Source organism: Atractosteus spatula, chromosome 3 (assembly GCF_055471065.1).
Source record: "Atractosteus spatula isolate fAtrSpa1 chromosome 3, fAtrSpa1.hap1, whole genome shotgun sequence".
NCBI classification, from domain to species: Eukaryota; Metazoa; Chordata; class Actinopteri; order Semionotiformes; family Lepisosteidae; genus Atractosteus; species Atractosteus spatula.
Window position 1 is genome coordinate 48,759,733 of NC_142708.1, and position 15,969 is coordinate 48,775,701.

The following is a 15,969-nucleotide window of genomic DNA, read 5'->3' on the forward strand; positions in this document are numbered from 1 at the left end:
TGTTGTGCTGTATGTGTGCTTCATTTACCAGGAACATTAAAAATGCTTTGAAGTTTGGGGGGGGGCGAGACAAATGTTTCTGAAATTTAGCAGTGACAAAGTTGCAAATGGATATAGACCTGACTTACATTTAATAAGACTTTATTCACATTTATACATTTAAAATCATGATACAGTTTGGAAAAACTAAAACATTCCACTTTTAAAACATTAAGATTTTTTAAAGAGTCTTTTAATAAAAAGAAGGTGAGGGGTTGGTGCCGAGAGCTCCACGGTTGGTCCACAGAAATCTGTCAGTGCCATGCATGGCCATGAAGTTTAGCTTTCTCGATTCAAGCAGGAAGAGACTACACACACCTGTGCGATATCGTCATATTCATAAGTTCTTTTCAAGAAGGTGTCCGTCAGCCTCAAACCAGATATGCTCTACAAGGATGAGAAAAAAAGTGCTGAAAGTGACACAAAAGCAATTTAACACATTAAATCAACTTAAAGACTGGGAACGGTGTAAAAACATTAAAATAATGCACACGCATAATGAACTAGTCTAATTCATAATGGATTAGTCTTTTCCTTTCAAACAAGCATGATACAAACTTGTCATGCATATTGTGTAAAACTGACCACAGGGTTTCTGATTTATTTATGCCAAGTTAATTTCATAAACTTTCTATGTCACACAAACATGAGACTAGGTTTTTGATCTGGCCTTGCCCACTGATTTTTAGTCTGGAATTTATGCTTCACAACATTTTAAAGGGTAAACCCCCCCCCAGAAAAAAAAACATTCAAGCAGCCAATGAAAAGAATGGGCTTTTAAAAATGAGCATGTTTCTTAATTAGCATCTTCAGAGTATGTGCACACCATGACCATGCATAAAACGTTAGGCACAGACGCCCCAAAAATATCTGTACAAACGTCTCAAGGCTGTATTCTCCTTCACTTCCATATCCCTATTTTGTAATCATTTGGGTTTTGCGTGGACGTCTGACTGACTTAAGCTCACATTTCAAACAACTTCAAAATATGCCACACTTCCACCGTGGGACGTTGCTTTTAAGTTGTACTACTTTGCAAGATCCATTTCTGAAGATGTTGGGAAAGAGCATGATTTATGCCAATGTAATTTTTCAAGATGGTGGTTCAACATTTAGGATGGGACATATGATCAGAGGAGGAAACTGGAACAGGGTTGAAATACACGTTAGTGTTTTTACCTGTAGGCCCTGGACTGAAGCCAAGGGTCTGAGTGTGAGATATAGAGACGAACTGGGACTTAACTTCCCCAGCTGCTTTCCTGAAACTCCACACCAGTGGATCGAGCCAGTGTTGCACATCTCCAGGACCAGGTCCATTGTTCTCTCGCTACTGGGGGAAACAGAGGATTCCAACGGAGACCGTTAATGTGAAGAAAGAGCCAGTGAGTATGGTTGTTTCAAAGCTAGCTAGGGCAGCAGAAACCTGGGTTGTTTGCTAGGTAACAGGATGTTCAATACAAAATAACAAGTTACACTGTGCAGTGCTGTGCTTATTTAGTACTCTTCTGTTAACGTCATATAGCTTAGCAAGGCAGACCATGCAGAATAATACAAAGGGTGTAATTTATGGGAAATTGGAGATATGGGAGAATTTATGGGAATGGAGGAGAAACTTTGTCCTCAATGTCCGAAACAGTTTGAAATTTCCCCCTACTCCCAATAATTTATTTAAAGTAAGGTACACTACTCTTGGGATCGTACTTTTATGTAGTGGCACTAGGACCAGTGGGTTCATTGTTCTGTAAATGTGATAAAGCACTCCCCACCCCCACTCAAAAACAAGTTTGTGCTCTGAACAAGATGCTCCCACTGAAACAGCTGCCTATGCAACACCCCATATGTGATACAGTGGGGGGAGGTATATTAGCTGGTACATTGGTCTAGTTTTCTTACGCTTATGTCAATTTACCCAAATTTCTAGAAAATACAAGGGAAACTTTTTTGTTCAGGCCTGGAACTCATCAACCTTTGTGTAGTCTGTAGCTGTGAATAAACAGCCTGTCAAAGGCAGCACTGATATCTGTGAGTTCTATGGGAAAGGAATGTTCAGAGCAGTCAGATACCTAGTGAGCTGGTATAAGACTGTTTAAAGTAAACTTAGGGGGGTTCTGGCACTCAATTATCATCATTCTGTGAAAATACACACCTGTAGTAATGACAATCTTAAACATGGCTGACAAATACAACTATTGCAGGTTGCCTTTCACAGAATGTGTGGTGTGTTCTGAGAAGGTTTACAAAGACATCCATTACCTGCAGTTTGTTATTTTACACGTAATGTTGAAAGGTTCTTCTAAATTGACAGTGTCCGGTATTGACTCCAGAGAAAGCCTCACATCGCCATAGCCAGGGGCCTTGGAAGGGAAAACAGAAAAAAGGTTTGCAAAGCTCTGAATTTTACCTGTATACTGTACTTGGTACAGTAGTCTAGTAACTTCATTTTAAGATATAATTTAAACCAACCATTATAAGAAGTCTACATTAGGGTGTCAGGTTTAGAACTCTCCAACATTGACTAATTATGGCTTATTAATGAATTTTTTTCTCTTTGCTCCTATCAAAAGTCTAAGGTGCCGAGTTATACTTCAAGAAACCCAAAAAACTATTGGAGAATTTAGCACTGGCACAAAAACTCAGTTTAGAAAGACTGTTCCAGAATTTTCAATATTTATTTGACAAGTACTGTATAACAAAACTACCACACATTGATTTATATTACTCGTGTTGTTTTATATAAATATATTAAGTATCGAGTGATCAATCTGATCATTGTTAAATTTGAATCAACATTAATAAAGTATTGGGATAACTGGCTAACGGGCATCTCTAGTTAGTCAGATGTTTGTTGTTGGCTAACTATGCACCCATAGAAGAGCTGTGAACATCTTCTCAGGCAAAATGTGAAGCTCTCATCAGCACCAAGAATAGAGAAGCCAGATTAGAATTTGCTCTGAAGTACCATGATGAAACAACAGTTTTGCAACTAAATTCTATAGACAGATGAGACCAAGATAAAACTTTCCAAAAGTGTGGAGAAAGCGTGTGGAGCGTGTGGAGAAAGAAAGAAACTAGAGATGCTCCATGTTTCATCTCATAGAACTGGCTAGCTCGTCTTTGTTGTTGACCCAATTAAAAACTACCACACATTGGTAGTGTGGTAGCAAGAAGCAAAAATAATTAAATATATTCTGACATTTACAGAAACATTTTTGTCTGCTTATGTAGGAGAAAATGTTTCCATACTTATTGGGTAGCATTTGACCATAAAGTATAGCAATGACACAAAACAAATAGACAAATGCAACAAAGGCAATTATTAGAAATATGTGGCAAATCTTAGACTGGCCATTTAGATTATCAGATTTTAAATGCATTATGGATCATGCATTTCACAAAATTTTACTGAGGCTTTTTTTCCCTAAGTTGCAGCATCCTGGAGGAGTTGCTGATAAATACCACATCTTATGCTGTTGCTACTTCCTATGAACTGCTTCAGATTAAGCTCTCCCAGACAAGAGGCTGTACTGACCTTTGAGTTTGCTCCACGTCAGACAGTAACCAGATTACAGGACAAGAACAATTTTGCAGATTCTGCTGATGGTGTAACACATTCAAGAAGTCTGGACAGACAAATGTCAATTACGCAGTGAAGAGAAGCCTGCTACGTGACTGGAAAGGAGAATTCTGCAGCGGGAGACGTGGCTGTTACCAGCTCTTCTATTCTAACAAAGCCGTCCTTTCAGATCAAGGACGCCTGTGGAACCAGACAAGATACAGGATGCACTGTACCCCCTTCATTTACCATTCTCTGGAGCTGGCTGGTCTGGAGTCGCCCTCTCTCCCCCAGGTTGGTTTTCCACACTATGTCAAGCTTGCCAATCACTGTGACCCCCTTAATCACACCGGCCTTCTCAGCAAACTCGGGCTTGGGCTTCAAGCAGTACAGGTACTGGCGAGTGTCCAGGGGCTGCAAGTAAGACATCTTTCCAAAGGTGGATATTCTGAAAAAAAAAATTGTAAATAGTCCCAAAGAAATGTTGGCTCTTCTTTAAATTTTTTTTTTTATTTTTGAATTTCTGTACAGGCTACTCCTGCACAAGACATTGTGTACGAATACCAACCCACTGCCTCCACATTCTCAAACTGAAGCAACACCTAGTACTTTTTACATGCCGTTCAGTTAAATAATTAGGTTCAGATGGGTTCAAAGGCCAATTGATAATTAAAAATGTTAAATACCAAAAAGGAGTGGTATGGGTGTGCAGTGATTAGCATTTTATGGAGTTTGTATGTTCTCTCTGGGTTTGTGTGGGTTTCCTCTGGGTGCTCCTTTATCCTCCCACCGTCCAAAGACATCCTGGTAGGTTAATTGACTTCTGGGAAAACTGGCCCTCGTATGAGTATGTGCACGTCTGTATGTGCCTTGTGATGGACTGACAACCCATCTGGTGTGTACCCTTCCTTACACCTGTTGCCTTGCCAGGATAGGGACTGATGATCCTGCACTGGATAAAGCAGTTAGAAAATGGATGGATACACTAAAAAGACACATGCAAGTCAGAAACTGACATGAAGAAATTTCCCAGGTATGAAAGATGACAGTCACAAGTATAAATATCAGTAAGCTCACAAAATAGAAAGGAGAAACACAATGTCACACCCAAAGAAGGCTCTACAATCAAAAACCTTTTTCTCCTGTCTGTTTTTCAACACAATCAAACGTAGCCTGGACTCACCCTTCCTCCCCTGTGGAGACGCTGTTCAGCTCTGTCACGTTGTACATCATTGAGGGCTCCAAGGACACCTTCTCCATAAACATGGGGGAGGTGGTGATGTTCTGGATCTGGGCCTCCAGAAAGACCTCATCTGTCTGTAGGGTCAAACCATGCAGTCAGAGCTCCAAGCATGGAGATTTCAGGCTTATTGTCACCAACTGTGTATTAGTATTACAGTAACACTCACAAAAAGAGAGGGCTGTGATTAGTTCATGCCTGCAAATCAAACTCTAGTAATTAACAACGGAACAGATGTCGAGAATTACTTTGGTTATTACATTTCCAGATGTCTTTGTCGATTATTTGCTGTATAAATCTCTCTTGAGAAAAAGATTTTGGTCACTATAAATGTTAAGTCTCCCTTTTAAATGTTAAGTCTCCCTTTTCAGCTGTGTTCTTTAAGCTGAAGACTTTTCATTAGCAAAAGCTGAAACCTGGTGTTGCCAAGCAACAATGATGAAAGTTGTGAAAAAGTAAAAACTGGAACCAGTTGGTGAAAATCACCACCAGCAGGAATATAAAGCTAGAGTATGTTGTATGACTGAAAAGACATGTCCTGTCAAGTCACAGACAATGTATTTATTTCCTCTGAAAGAAATATAGTAACCTGGTCCCAAAATGAATCCTTTTCACACAGCTAGTGCGATGAAAAAGTATCCTGATTTCCTCTATTATTGCATATTTGTCACACTGGATGTTTTCAGATCTTTAGACAAAATCTAATATTAGATAAAGGGAACCTGAGTGAACAAACACTTTTTTATAGTGATTATTTCATTTATTTAATAAACAAAGTTATCCAACACCATGTCTCCTGTGTGAAAAAGTAATTACACTTAATAACTGGTTGTTCCACCTTTAGCTGTAATGACTGTAACCAAACGCTTCCTATAATTCAATATCAGTCTTTCACATCGCAGTGGAGAAATTTTAGCCCACTCTTCCTCACAGAATTGCTTTAATTCAGAAACATGCCCATTTCAGGTCCTGCCACAGTATCTCTGTTGGGTTTAGGTCTGGACTTTGACTAGACCACTCCAAAACTTTAAGATTGCTTATTTTCAGCCATTCTGATGTGGACTTGCTTTTGTGTTTTGGATCATTGTCTTGCTGCATGACCCAACTACGCCTCAGCTCACGGACAGCTGACTGAACATTCTCCTTAAGAATTTTCTGATACAGAGCAGAATTCTTGGTTCCTTCAGTTATAGCAAGTCGTTCAGGTCCTGAGGCAGCAAAGCATCCCCACACCATCACACTACCACCACCATGTTTGACTGTTGGTATGATGTTCTTACTGTGGAATGTTATGTTTGCTTTACGCCAAACATAATGGGACCCATGTCGTCCAAAAAGTTCCACTTTCGACTCATCTGTCCATGGAATATTCTCTCAAAACGCTTGGGGATTGTCCAGGTGCTTCTTGGCAAATGAGAGACGAGCATTTATGTTCTTCTTGGTTAGCAGTGGTTTTTGCCTTGCTACTCTCCTATGAAGCCCATTTTTGCCCACTCTCTTTCTGATTGTGGAGTCATAAACGCTGACCTTAGCTGAGGCAAGAGAAGCCTGCAGTTCTTAGGATGTGTTTTTTTTTGGGATCCTTTGTGACTTCCTGGATGATTTTATGCTGCGCCCTTGGAGACATTTTGGCAGGTCAGCCACTCCTGGGAAGATTCACTACTGTTCCAAGAGTTCTCCATTTGGAGATTATGGCTCTCACTGTGGTTCAGTGACTCCCAGAACCTTAGAAATGACTCTGTAATCCTTTCCAGACTGATAGATATCAACAACTTTTTTTCTGATCTATTCAGGTATTTTCATTGATTGTGGCACAACGTCCTTGTTGAATCTTTGTGCTGGCAACTTGACTTTGATGGTAAGGGTCAAAATAAGTGAGGTTTATATTGAGCAGGGCTGGCTGTAATCAAGCCTGGCTGCGTTCAATCAGCTGACTCTAAATTATCCCTTGATTTAACTATTTAAATTAACTATTAGCTATTTAAATTGGGCAATTACCTTTTCACACAGTGTCAGTTGGTGTTGGATGACTTTGTCCATTAAACAAATGAAATAAGTAAAAAAAAAGTGTTATTTGTTCACTCAGGTTCCCTTTATCTAATAATAGATTTTGGTTGAAGACCTGAAAACATTCAGTGTCAAAAATCTGCAATAACAGAGGAATCACGGCACTGTACAAACTGCTAAATTAATGAACTTACAAATCATTTGCAACATTTTCTAATATTGTACATTATATATGTTTACAACTAGTGCAATCAAAGCCCAAAGATGTGTGAACTATACTTAGGATTTCCACTGTAATCAGTTAGATAGAGCATGCTTTAAAGCAATCATGAAATCTGAAATTACTCAATTCCACCTGTAAATCCTCATTCAACCCCCCCTTGTTCCTTTTAGCACCCGTGTCACCCACATCCCATTAAATGTTTTCTATGTTTGATTGAATTTCAGCCACAATTACAAGGAAGCATTGAGAGAAACAAAAAAGAAGCAGCGAAATAATGAAAAAGCTTTCAAATGCATCACAGACATGCCAGATAGCAGTCGTGCTTTTATAACTACTGAATTCACGTCAGGCATTCGCATTTTAAAAACGTGAATTTCACTGAATGGTCCTGTTCCGTTTGATGCTTTTCCATTATCTCCCCTCTTCTCAGACTTTGTCGATTCCAGACAGACACAGTTAATGCTGCAGCAAACGTTAACAAGCGAAGGCTTTGGCAATGAGAAGAAAAATAAATTACCACAGAATTGAGGTCACTCTAATGGGGAAAATAAAACAAAGAAACATTAGAGGAATGAAGGTTACATGCTAAAGAAAATGACAATGTTTTTACATCTAATTTTGAAATAAAAAGCCCTTTGCGCTAAATAACTATTAAGCAAACAAATAGAAGTTTGGGAAGACAAGGCACTGTGTTGTAACAAAAAGGTAAGAGCATAATAAAAAGCAGTTATTTTTTAAATGATATGCTGCATGTAAAATGTAATTAAATGGGATTCCATGGAAACATATAAACTATTTAAAAATGCTCTACTTTGTTCTCTATTAACTCTTCATATTAGTTTCCCATGCAATTGAATTGACTTTCTATTTTATCATTTCAGTCTAGTCATGTCATGCGTTTCTTTAAAGTCAACTGTTTATCCCACTCTTATAATCCCAATTCCTATGAGCTCTAAAAGTTTCAATCTTACCCTATTTAGCTTTTTAAGCATTTACAGAAGATGAGGTGCTAGCCTCTAGTATATAGCTCCTATCCCAGAGAATATAATCCAATCACAGCTGATGTTTACACTGGAATACAGTGACCCTATTTATGGAGAAAAGCACTAAATATTAGTCACACTATTAGTCCTACTATTAAAAGCTCTAAAGCGGAATTAGATTAATATGTTGCTGCTTTAAATGGGATGTCTGGTGTAAATCTAACTGCACATTTAATGTCTAATATTTGCGGTCTGTTCCTCAAAATTTTCAGTCAACATAAATTCAGGTTTTTTCTTGTACACATCTTCTGCTGTTCCTGCTATTAAACCTGAAGCTACCTTGTGTATGTTTAAAAAAAATCTTTAAAGCATCCATTGTTTTAGGGAAGGCTCACCTTTAGAATTCAGCAAGTAGCTCCCAAGAAAAATGTAAATGATGCCGGAGTTCTCCACTAACACATTATTCTTCTTTCATCCTCTACACAGTGTACTCTTGGCTTTTACAGTGTTTTCTTTCATTTCTTTATTTTTTTTAATACTCTCTGGGTATATTTTGATTTTTTAATGTAATTAAGTGCTAATAACAGTTTTGCTTGGTTAACTTTGATGTTTTGATCTACAAAGCCTCTGACATGATAATGATGGAATACTTTCACTTTAGTAATATGAAGAAACAAGTTTTAACCCAAACTACAAAAGAACCAGCATTTGAACACAACAAAGATGTCTAAAAAACCACAATATATTAATAAAAATACTTAAATATTTAAAATAAATGTAATCAAATATCACAAGTATGATAAGTGAAAAGTTACAAAAGAAAGGTATTATGACAGGAACAAAAATTAATTTTATACATAATAAATGGTTGGTACTGTTTGCAACACACAGACACAATTTAACTGATGGTAGAATACTGAAAATGCATTGCTAAGCAAAATAAATGGCAACACCAGCTTCAGAATTGTATTACTGTGTAAGGTCTAGAATAAATGAAGACTTTGATCCAACAAGAACTTATAAATTCCAGACTCTGCGAGCTGCGTTTTCATGAGCCGATATTCCATCAGAAAACAGAAGAAACATCTGGAATGTGAAGCTGACTAATGGGTTTGAGCAGTTTGATCTCATCCATCTAACCTTTTTATATGTATATACAGATTTTCCTATTGTTTCCTAAAGCAACACTATTCTGAAACTGAATGCTAACTTTCACAGGAGAGAGAATTTTCTTTTTTCACAAGAGTGACAGATGACAAAAAACCCTACTGTCTTATCGAAAGAGGACTATTAAGCACAGAAAAATGCTCGAAAACATCTTACTTCAGCATTGTAGAACTTGGTCTTCACATCCAGTGGTTTCAGAACCTGCGTGAAAAAAGAGTGCAGACTGAATAATACAGGTTTCTCAGCTTGCTCACCCATAAGACTCAAAAGCTGTACATCCACTCAGCCTTGGAAATGTGTCTTCTGTATAACCAACCAGCTATGACAGGGTATTACTTAAGTAAGAAAAGAGAATTGGTCTAGATTCTTAATGTGAAAAGTACTAAAATACATGCAATAAAACAAGGGTTAGCATAAACCAGTTGTGTATTCAAAACGAAGAACTGAAATGCTTGCTGTTAACAGAAACCGATCAGGCCACATCAGGCTGCTGTGCTAATTGCTTAGCTCTTTCTGTCGTGGATGTGTGAAATAGTTTAGAGATGAAATCTGGACCTCTGAGTGTAAAACCAATAAATGCGCATTACATATCAGCTTAAGTGTTAAAGAAAGGCCAAGAAAATGCCCAGGACCCGAGAGCTCACCTGAAACTTGAAGAACTTTCTGAAGTATAACTTTTCCCCTGTTTGAGTGGTGTAACTCACAGCACAAACCAATCTACAGTAAACAAAAGATGGGGGGGGGACAAGCTTTAATGATGTTGAAACATCCAAACCGTGGTCATGTAGTATGTTAAATGACTGAGGCTTTTCTCTCTCTGCCTTTGCGGATTGTGGGTCTGCAGCTTACATGTGTGTTCCGATTTCTTTAACCTCGTGGTGGATGACGTCATCAATACAGCACTCCGGTTTCAGCTCTGCCACAGTCGAGTTGGATGCTGAAAGGTTTAAGCGCTGGGAGCTCGTCTGAAGGTCTGCCTGAAGGTTAGAAAGCAAAGGAAAAGAAAAAACGTCTTAATGCCGAAGCGTGTCAATCTATATGTTAATCTGATGAATTTAAAATGACTAGAATAGTCGCCTTAAGGTATAGCAATACAAGGCAACAATGATGAAACTCCAAATGAAATCAGAAGTAAAAATGGAAGGTAAAAATTCATGCTGTATCTTTACCTTTACCAATATGTCCTTCACAACCTGAGTGCTGTCATTGTGCACGCTGATGTAACTGGAAAAGGTTTCACCAAGGAAAATGTTTCTGGGCAGGGAAGAGAGGCATTATTTGGCAAGGCCTAGGCTTCAGTTTAAAACTGGCAAAAAATATATGCATACAAAAAAAAATGTGAATATTAGAGACAAACACTGACAAAAAAAAAAGATTGTAGAGTGTTTGGGACTCCAGTTCACATACCGCAAAATAATAAACGTTATGTTCAGAAACACAAAATTACCCAAAGTTCTGCGGAAGTGTCAACATCTCTCCGAGCATCAACGTCTCAGCCCCCTTTATAGTTGATGGGTCTTCCTTCATTAGCTGGCTGAAAAGGTCGCCTGCGAAGGCAACCAGAGCAGTTGTCAGAAGTTGACCACAAGAGGGCGCTGCTGCTGGTGGCTGGACCGAAGTCATTCCGGCACACATGAACAGCACACTTCCCATACCGCCTCATCTGCGCTTAACCACACAGAATCTGGCCAGATTCTGTGACATTTACTGCGTCAACATGACTTGTTAGCATGATGGCAGAGGCCAGCACATACCTTTAGCAGCATCTTAGACTGTACGGACTATTCAGTTTCCAACAGGTCTTTGCTGTGAGGAAATCCTGCTGTCACAGTGACTGGTACCATTCATAATTCCAGACCCTGTTTAAACTGGGCTGATGCTTCAATGCATCAAATGTACGATTAAATATTGCATCATCCATGTGGCAGGAAACCCATTTTGACCTTCAATGTTTTATTGAAGTGGAGTGTCCTGCTTGGGAACACTCCAGCTGTGGCACCATTCTATCTGCGCGTGAAGATCACTGTACTTATTCGGGGATCACATGGATGCATTCAGTTTTGTTTTCGGAAGGATGGATGCAACTGCCTGTGTGTAGATCCTGTTTGTTGGGTATGGTATCCTTGTAACCCTGATATTCTGACAGGGCTGGACAAACGAAGAGGAGATCTCCTAACCTGCAGTATATTATTACTCCATGGAACACTGCACTACATTCTGAGAAATTCAATAATAATCCTGACCAAATATCTTTAAGAGAAAAAAGAAGTCAGATCTTTGAGATTATCAGGGAATCTTAGAGAAGAATCACAAAAGACACCTTTCTATTACCGTTTTTTTACCTTTGTCACAGGTAGCTGTGATTGTTAAAGGGGAACTGCAAAGCTAGTTTTATATTTTGGAGTCAGAAAGAATCCGCATTGATGAATGTATTCAAACCACAATAAAAGTATTATGTACGCAGTAACTTGTAAAACCTTCGGTTTACATCACAAAAAAGATGACACTTCCAGGGAAACGAGAGCACAGTGCTCTGCGATTCAGAATGACGCAATGGTAACACGTTCCAGCCATATGACACTGTAAGATTACTTTATTGGCCATATACAGTTTCTTTTGTAAACAAGCAGACTTGTGAATACATCTCTTTTAATACAATAAAAATTTCTGCACTCAACTTAGAGAGTTTTGCTTACCAAATACTATTTACTTGCTAACTCTGCATGCAGATCACGTTGGAACCTGTACCTGTACTTATTTGCTTGTACATCACATTAAATTAATCATGACGGAGACTAGGGAGCAGGAAGGGCCGCACCATATCACAATCCTTGGAAACTCAAGTGCAAGTTTGCAACAACCCGGTGATTTACAGCAGTTAACAAAATTCATGATTTTGTGCTTAATTCGAAATTTGTAAAATTTTTCAATCACCAACCATCAATTAACTAATTCGTTTACCAAGATTTAATAACTTGTTGGAGAAATTGGGACTACGGTTCCCCTTTAAAAGAAAACTTTTAACTAATTTTATTGAAATGTCTCCAACCTTCCTCCTCACTCCTTCAGTACTGTGTGTACAGTGCAGTTTGTTCAGTCAAGGTTGCGTACCTGGCAGATCTCGGTCCTCACATGTCACCGGTGTGTTTGTGAAAAGGGTTGGTTTTGTCAATCGCATCACTGCAAGAGAACAGGCATTATCAGATTAACTTGCGAGTGATCCATCACCTTTATTAATGGTGCTTCTCTGAAAGCCTGGTCTAGTATCACACCTAAGAGAAAGGAATGCACATGGGAACAACTTTAGAACAATTAAGAGATGCAACTCTTCCAATTAATTTGCTTTATGTCTGTATTATTTTGACCACTGTACCATGAAACAATTTTGAATTATGCCAATGCACATTCTTTATTTTCCTTACGAGTTCTCTCTCTTACGAGTCCACAGCTGTTTCTGTATGAAAAGGAGAGAGGAGACAAGTCTTTAATGGGATGCCAAATGCATGTCTCTGCATTTGCATGTCTCTGACCAACACAGTAATTTCAGTGTTTCACCACACAGCCGTGTGGAGACCGGTGTTGCCATAGTGAAATGTTCTGCTGTTTTTCCCTTTCGTTCTATTCAATAATAAGCTTAAGGTTGCAGACACTAGTGGACACAAATATCCAAATCTGTTTTCCCGGCTTAAGTGGAAGAGGCAACCTTGTACAAACTTCAGCTAAACTGTCTCTTTAATACAAAATTCTCTCACACACAATAATAAAACATGGTGAAGCTCTCACGTAGCTCTCTCTCTATATATATTCCTTCTTCTTGAAATATCAATTGTGATCACTGGCAATGAAATATCCAGTTCACAAAGATTCCCATTTTTTCCCCATTGTTTCATATTCAGAAAGTGCAAAAGACCCAACTCTGTCATGCTGCTTTTCAATTGTATGGAATTTCTCTTGATACATTTTTACTTTGTATTAATACAGGACATTGGATGGCATTTAGAGATGTGTTTATTTTGACAAGTCTAACAAAAAAATAATTACAATAAATAGGTGAAAAACATCTATTTTGTTAGAAATCAGTTCATAGTATTAAAACATTTTAATTCATTTTCCATCAAGACTACATGCTAAAAATGGTTCCATGTTTATGAACTACTAAATTAATTTCACCGGTTAAGTTTAATTGTTGTTTCATAAACTTTCCGATATATTCACTATACAAAATATCACAGAAAACCCAAATCTGCCCCACGTCTCGTTGAAAATTTGCGTTGCAAGAAGGAAGTTTGGAATGTCTCACTGCCCTGCTCAGGATAGTCCAAACCCATTCCATGTCTTTTCTGAGGCAGTTCGATTCCTCAATTATCCACTTGGCCCTCTGCAGTGAGTGGATCTGGAGGCCTTCCAATATTTCCTGGAGCTGTCTGGAGAAAGGCAGAACTTCCTGAAGTCTCCCGGGAAGAGAAACACTCCATGACCTTCTAAACCCCCCTCCTTCTTTCGAAACTCTTGCTTCGGAGTTTGGTGAACCTGTGCGCAGAGACAGCGCCCTCGTCTTGCCCCTTTGAGCTCTCGCCCTCTTAAAACCCGTGCAGAACTCCAGCAAGTCTTCTGTGCAGTCATAGCTTTGAGAAGTCGCCAAAGGAGCTGAAGAGCTCAGCTGACACCTGATTTGTTCCACCTCCTCTGGCGAGATAACTGGTGGGCGCGTTGTGGGTTTCAGCGGTAGCTTGCTGGCATCATTTGGGAACCAGGGGACAAATCTTGGCAAAGGAGCACAGGGAAAATCTTCCAATGCCCTTTCGGCTATTTCCAACACATCGTGTAGGTTACCTTGATGATTCTTGTAATGCAAGACTACATCCATACTATGACTAGCTCATCATCCACGGGACGCAATTACCGAACTTGGTTTCGGTGTTTCTTTAACTGACGATCCTTATGGATTTCAAGGACACCATGAAATGTCACATTGGTCCGTTTCCACTTTCCAGTGCGGGGCAGCTGAGAATACCTGAAGCGGAATTATGGTGAAGGTGTGAAAAGATCAGGTAATCACAGTAAAACAGCCGAAGTCTCCATCCGTTAGTCACCGCGAATGACCAGCTCCCTAACAACTTACGTATCAAATTATATATCCCGTTAACAGCTAACTGTGCATGACCTGCAAAAAAATGAAAAGTCATCCCTCTCGTCATTTTTTTTTATAATGAAGAATTTGTTCAATACAGTCTGTGGTATCCATAGGATCATTAACGCGAAGAGGAAAGTGAAGGGTATACTTATTTCAGATTTGACTTAAAACAATGTTTGGCGTTTAGAAAAAAAAAACTTCTCGGGACTTTGTACGACTCTGACTATGCGAGACACATTAGTCCATTAGACTTTCGGACAATACACATATATTTCAGAGACATAAGACTTGACATCAAACAACGCAAAATATTATAAACTCATACATGGTTGTTTTAAAGAACGGCAGTTACATTTTTAAGTCTTGGCTATCTGTTTACGGACGCAACACCGATTGCGGATTTATGTTGCGACCGTAATAAAGTTCTAGTCAAATTAACCATAATAATTAAACTCACTCCTTGGACGTATAGCAAAATATAGATCATACAATTGTTTGTTTCAATGTCAATAAAAAACAACCGAAAATATTACCTTTTAAAGCCAGCAAATGCTCTTGTTTGGCCTGGTTGACATCCATCTTCCCTGTCTGTGTGAACCTGTGAACCTTCACCTGCATTGCAGAACAGTGTACGGAGAGCAAATAGGAACAAACAATGCGGACAAGATTACGCGTTTCTTTTTTTTTAAATTGGGGTTTTAGCGTCGGAGCTTCATTAAAACACACACAGGGTACTTGGGTTCACGACGTCAGCAAATTCTGTGCTCTTATGAAAAAGGGAACAATATCTCATTTAATGTTAATATAGAAGCATGTCATCAGCAAAAATAATTGAAGGAATCGTTATCGCCTTTCATTTAGAGATGATGCACTGTTTCATGCATGGAATCAAGTAACAAGTTTGGAAACAAAAAAAACTACGAAGGTATTAGCTTTTCATAACTTCTTTCCATATTGTATACATACTGTATATTAATGACTTAACAGCTGCTTACCATGCTCATTGTGAATGCAAAGGGACCTTCTCACCATAGACCGTATTAAAATTGACTGGCTAGATGGATTGTGATATAGTTGAAGAGCAATTTGTTGGAAGTGGTCTTGAAATCGGAATTTAACATTAGAACATCCAAGCTACAAAAAAGTGCAATATCATTATATAATGATCACAATGGTTCACTGTATACATGACAATTGAGAATGTAAAAGTGACGTTAACGAGAGCAAATCAAGTCATACAAGAAAATTCAAATTGTTTAATGGGAAAAATGTATTCTGAATTCAAACGAAAAAAGTTTGTGCAACATAAAGTGTATATTTCTTTTTTCACTGTGACACTTTCACCCTTCTTTTGCATTATTACTGCATCAAAACTTACTCCTAAACACATAACTAGAAAACTGTCTCTTAAACATAAGGGAGAAATAAAATACAGTATTTTTAGGGGGAAAACACATAAACTCGATTAAAACAATCTTCAAATTCTTTCAAACTCAAAGATTCCGCCTTCAAAGCCTCCTCTTCAGCTACACAAAAACTTCCTTCACCGAGCCTCTTCAATGCGCAATCGCACCTGCAGCTTTCTGGAAGCTGACGGAAACAGCTGACAGGAACGTCCATTTT

At 38.6% G+C, this 15,969-nt stretch overlaps 1 protein-coding gene across 3 annotated transcripts; it reads right to left on the bottom strand.

Annotated features, from left to right (window-relative positions):
* Positions 1-114: 114 nt before the first annotated feature.
* trappc13 (trafficking protein particle complex subunit 13) lies at positions 115-14,972 on the bottom strand. Of its 3 annotated transcripts, XM_088909878.1 has the most exons (14): positions 14,880-14,949; positions 14,046-14,226; positions 12,324-12,392; positions 10,660-10,759; positions 10,382-10,466; positions 10,062-10,189; positions 9,857-9,929; positions 9,369-9,413; positions 7,580-7,597; positions 4,776-4,909; positions 3,842-4,040; positions 2,293-2,393; positions 1,219-1,369; positions 115-426 (listed from the first exon to the last, which is right to left on the bottom strand). In XM_088909878.1, exons 2-14 carry the CDS (start codon positions 14,077-14,079, stop codon positions 319-321), a joined length of 1,245 nt encoding a protein of 414 aa, XP_088766004.1. In that variant the 5' UTR covers positions 14,080-14,226; positions 14,880-14,949; the 3' UTR covers positions 115-318. The 3 variants fall into 3 exon arrangements, with proteins under 3 accessions (XP_088766004.1, XP_088766003.1, XP_088766002.1); XM_088909877.1 differs by lacking the exon at positions 14,046-14,226 and having other exon boundaries at positions 1,219-1,366; positions 14,880-14,972; XM_088909876.1 differs by lacking the exon at positions 14,046-14,226 and having other exon boundaries at positions 14,880-14,972.
* Between the last annotated feature and the right edge of the window lie 997 nt (positions 14,973-15,969).

Bases quoted from the DNA above. Each gene is read 5' to 3' on its own strand.
- trappc13 (XM_088909876.1), bottom strand. From the start codon at position 14,964: ATGCAGGTGAAGGTTCACAGGTTCACACAGACAGGGAAGATGGATGTC. The intron at 10,760-12,323 runs GTACGCAACCTT...TTGCCTTCGCAG, and splicing joins TGAGGACCGAGATCTGCCAG to GCGACCTTTTCAGCCAGCTA. The intron at 2,394-3,841 runs GTAAATGAAGGG...TTCCCTTCCAAG, and splicing joins CCAGCCAGCTCCAGAGAATG to GCCCCTGGCTATGGCGATGT.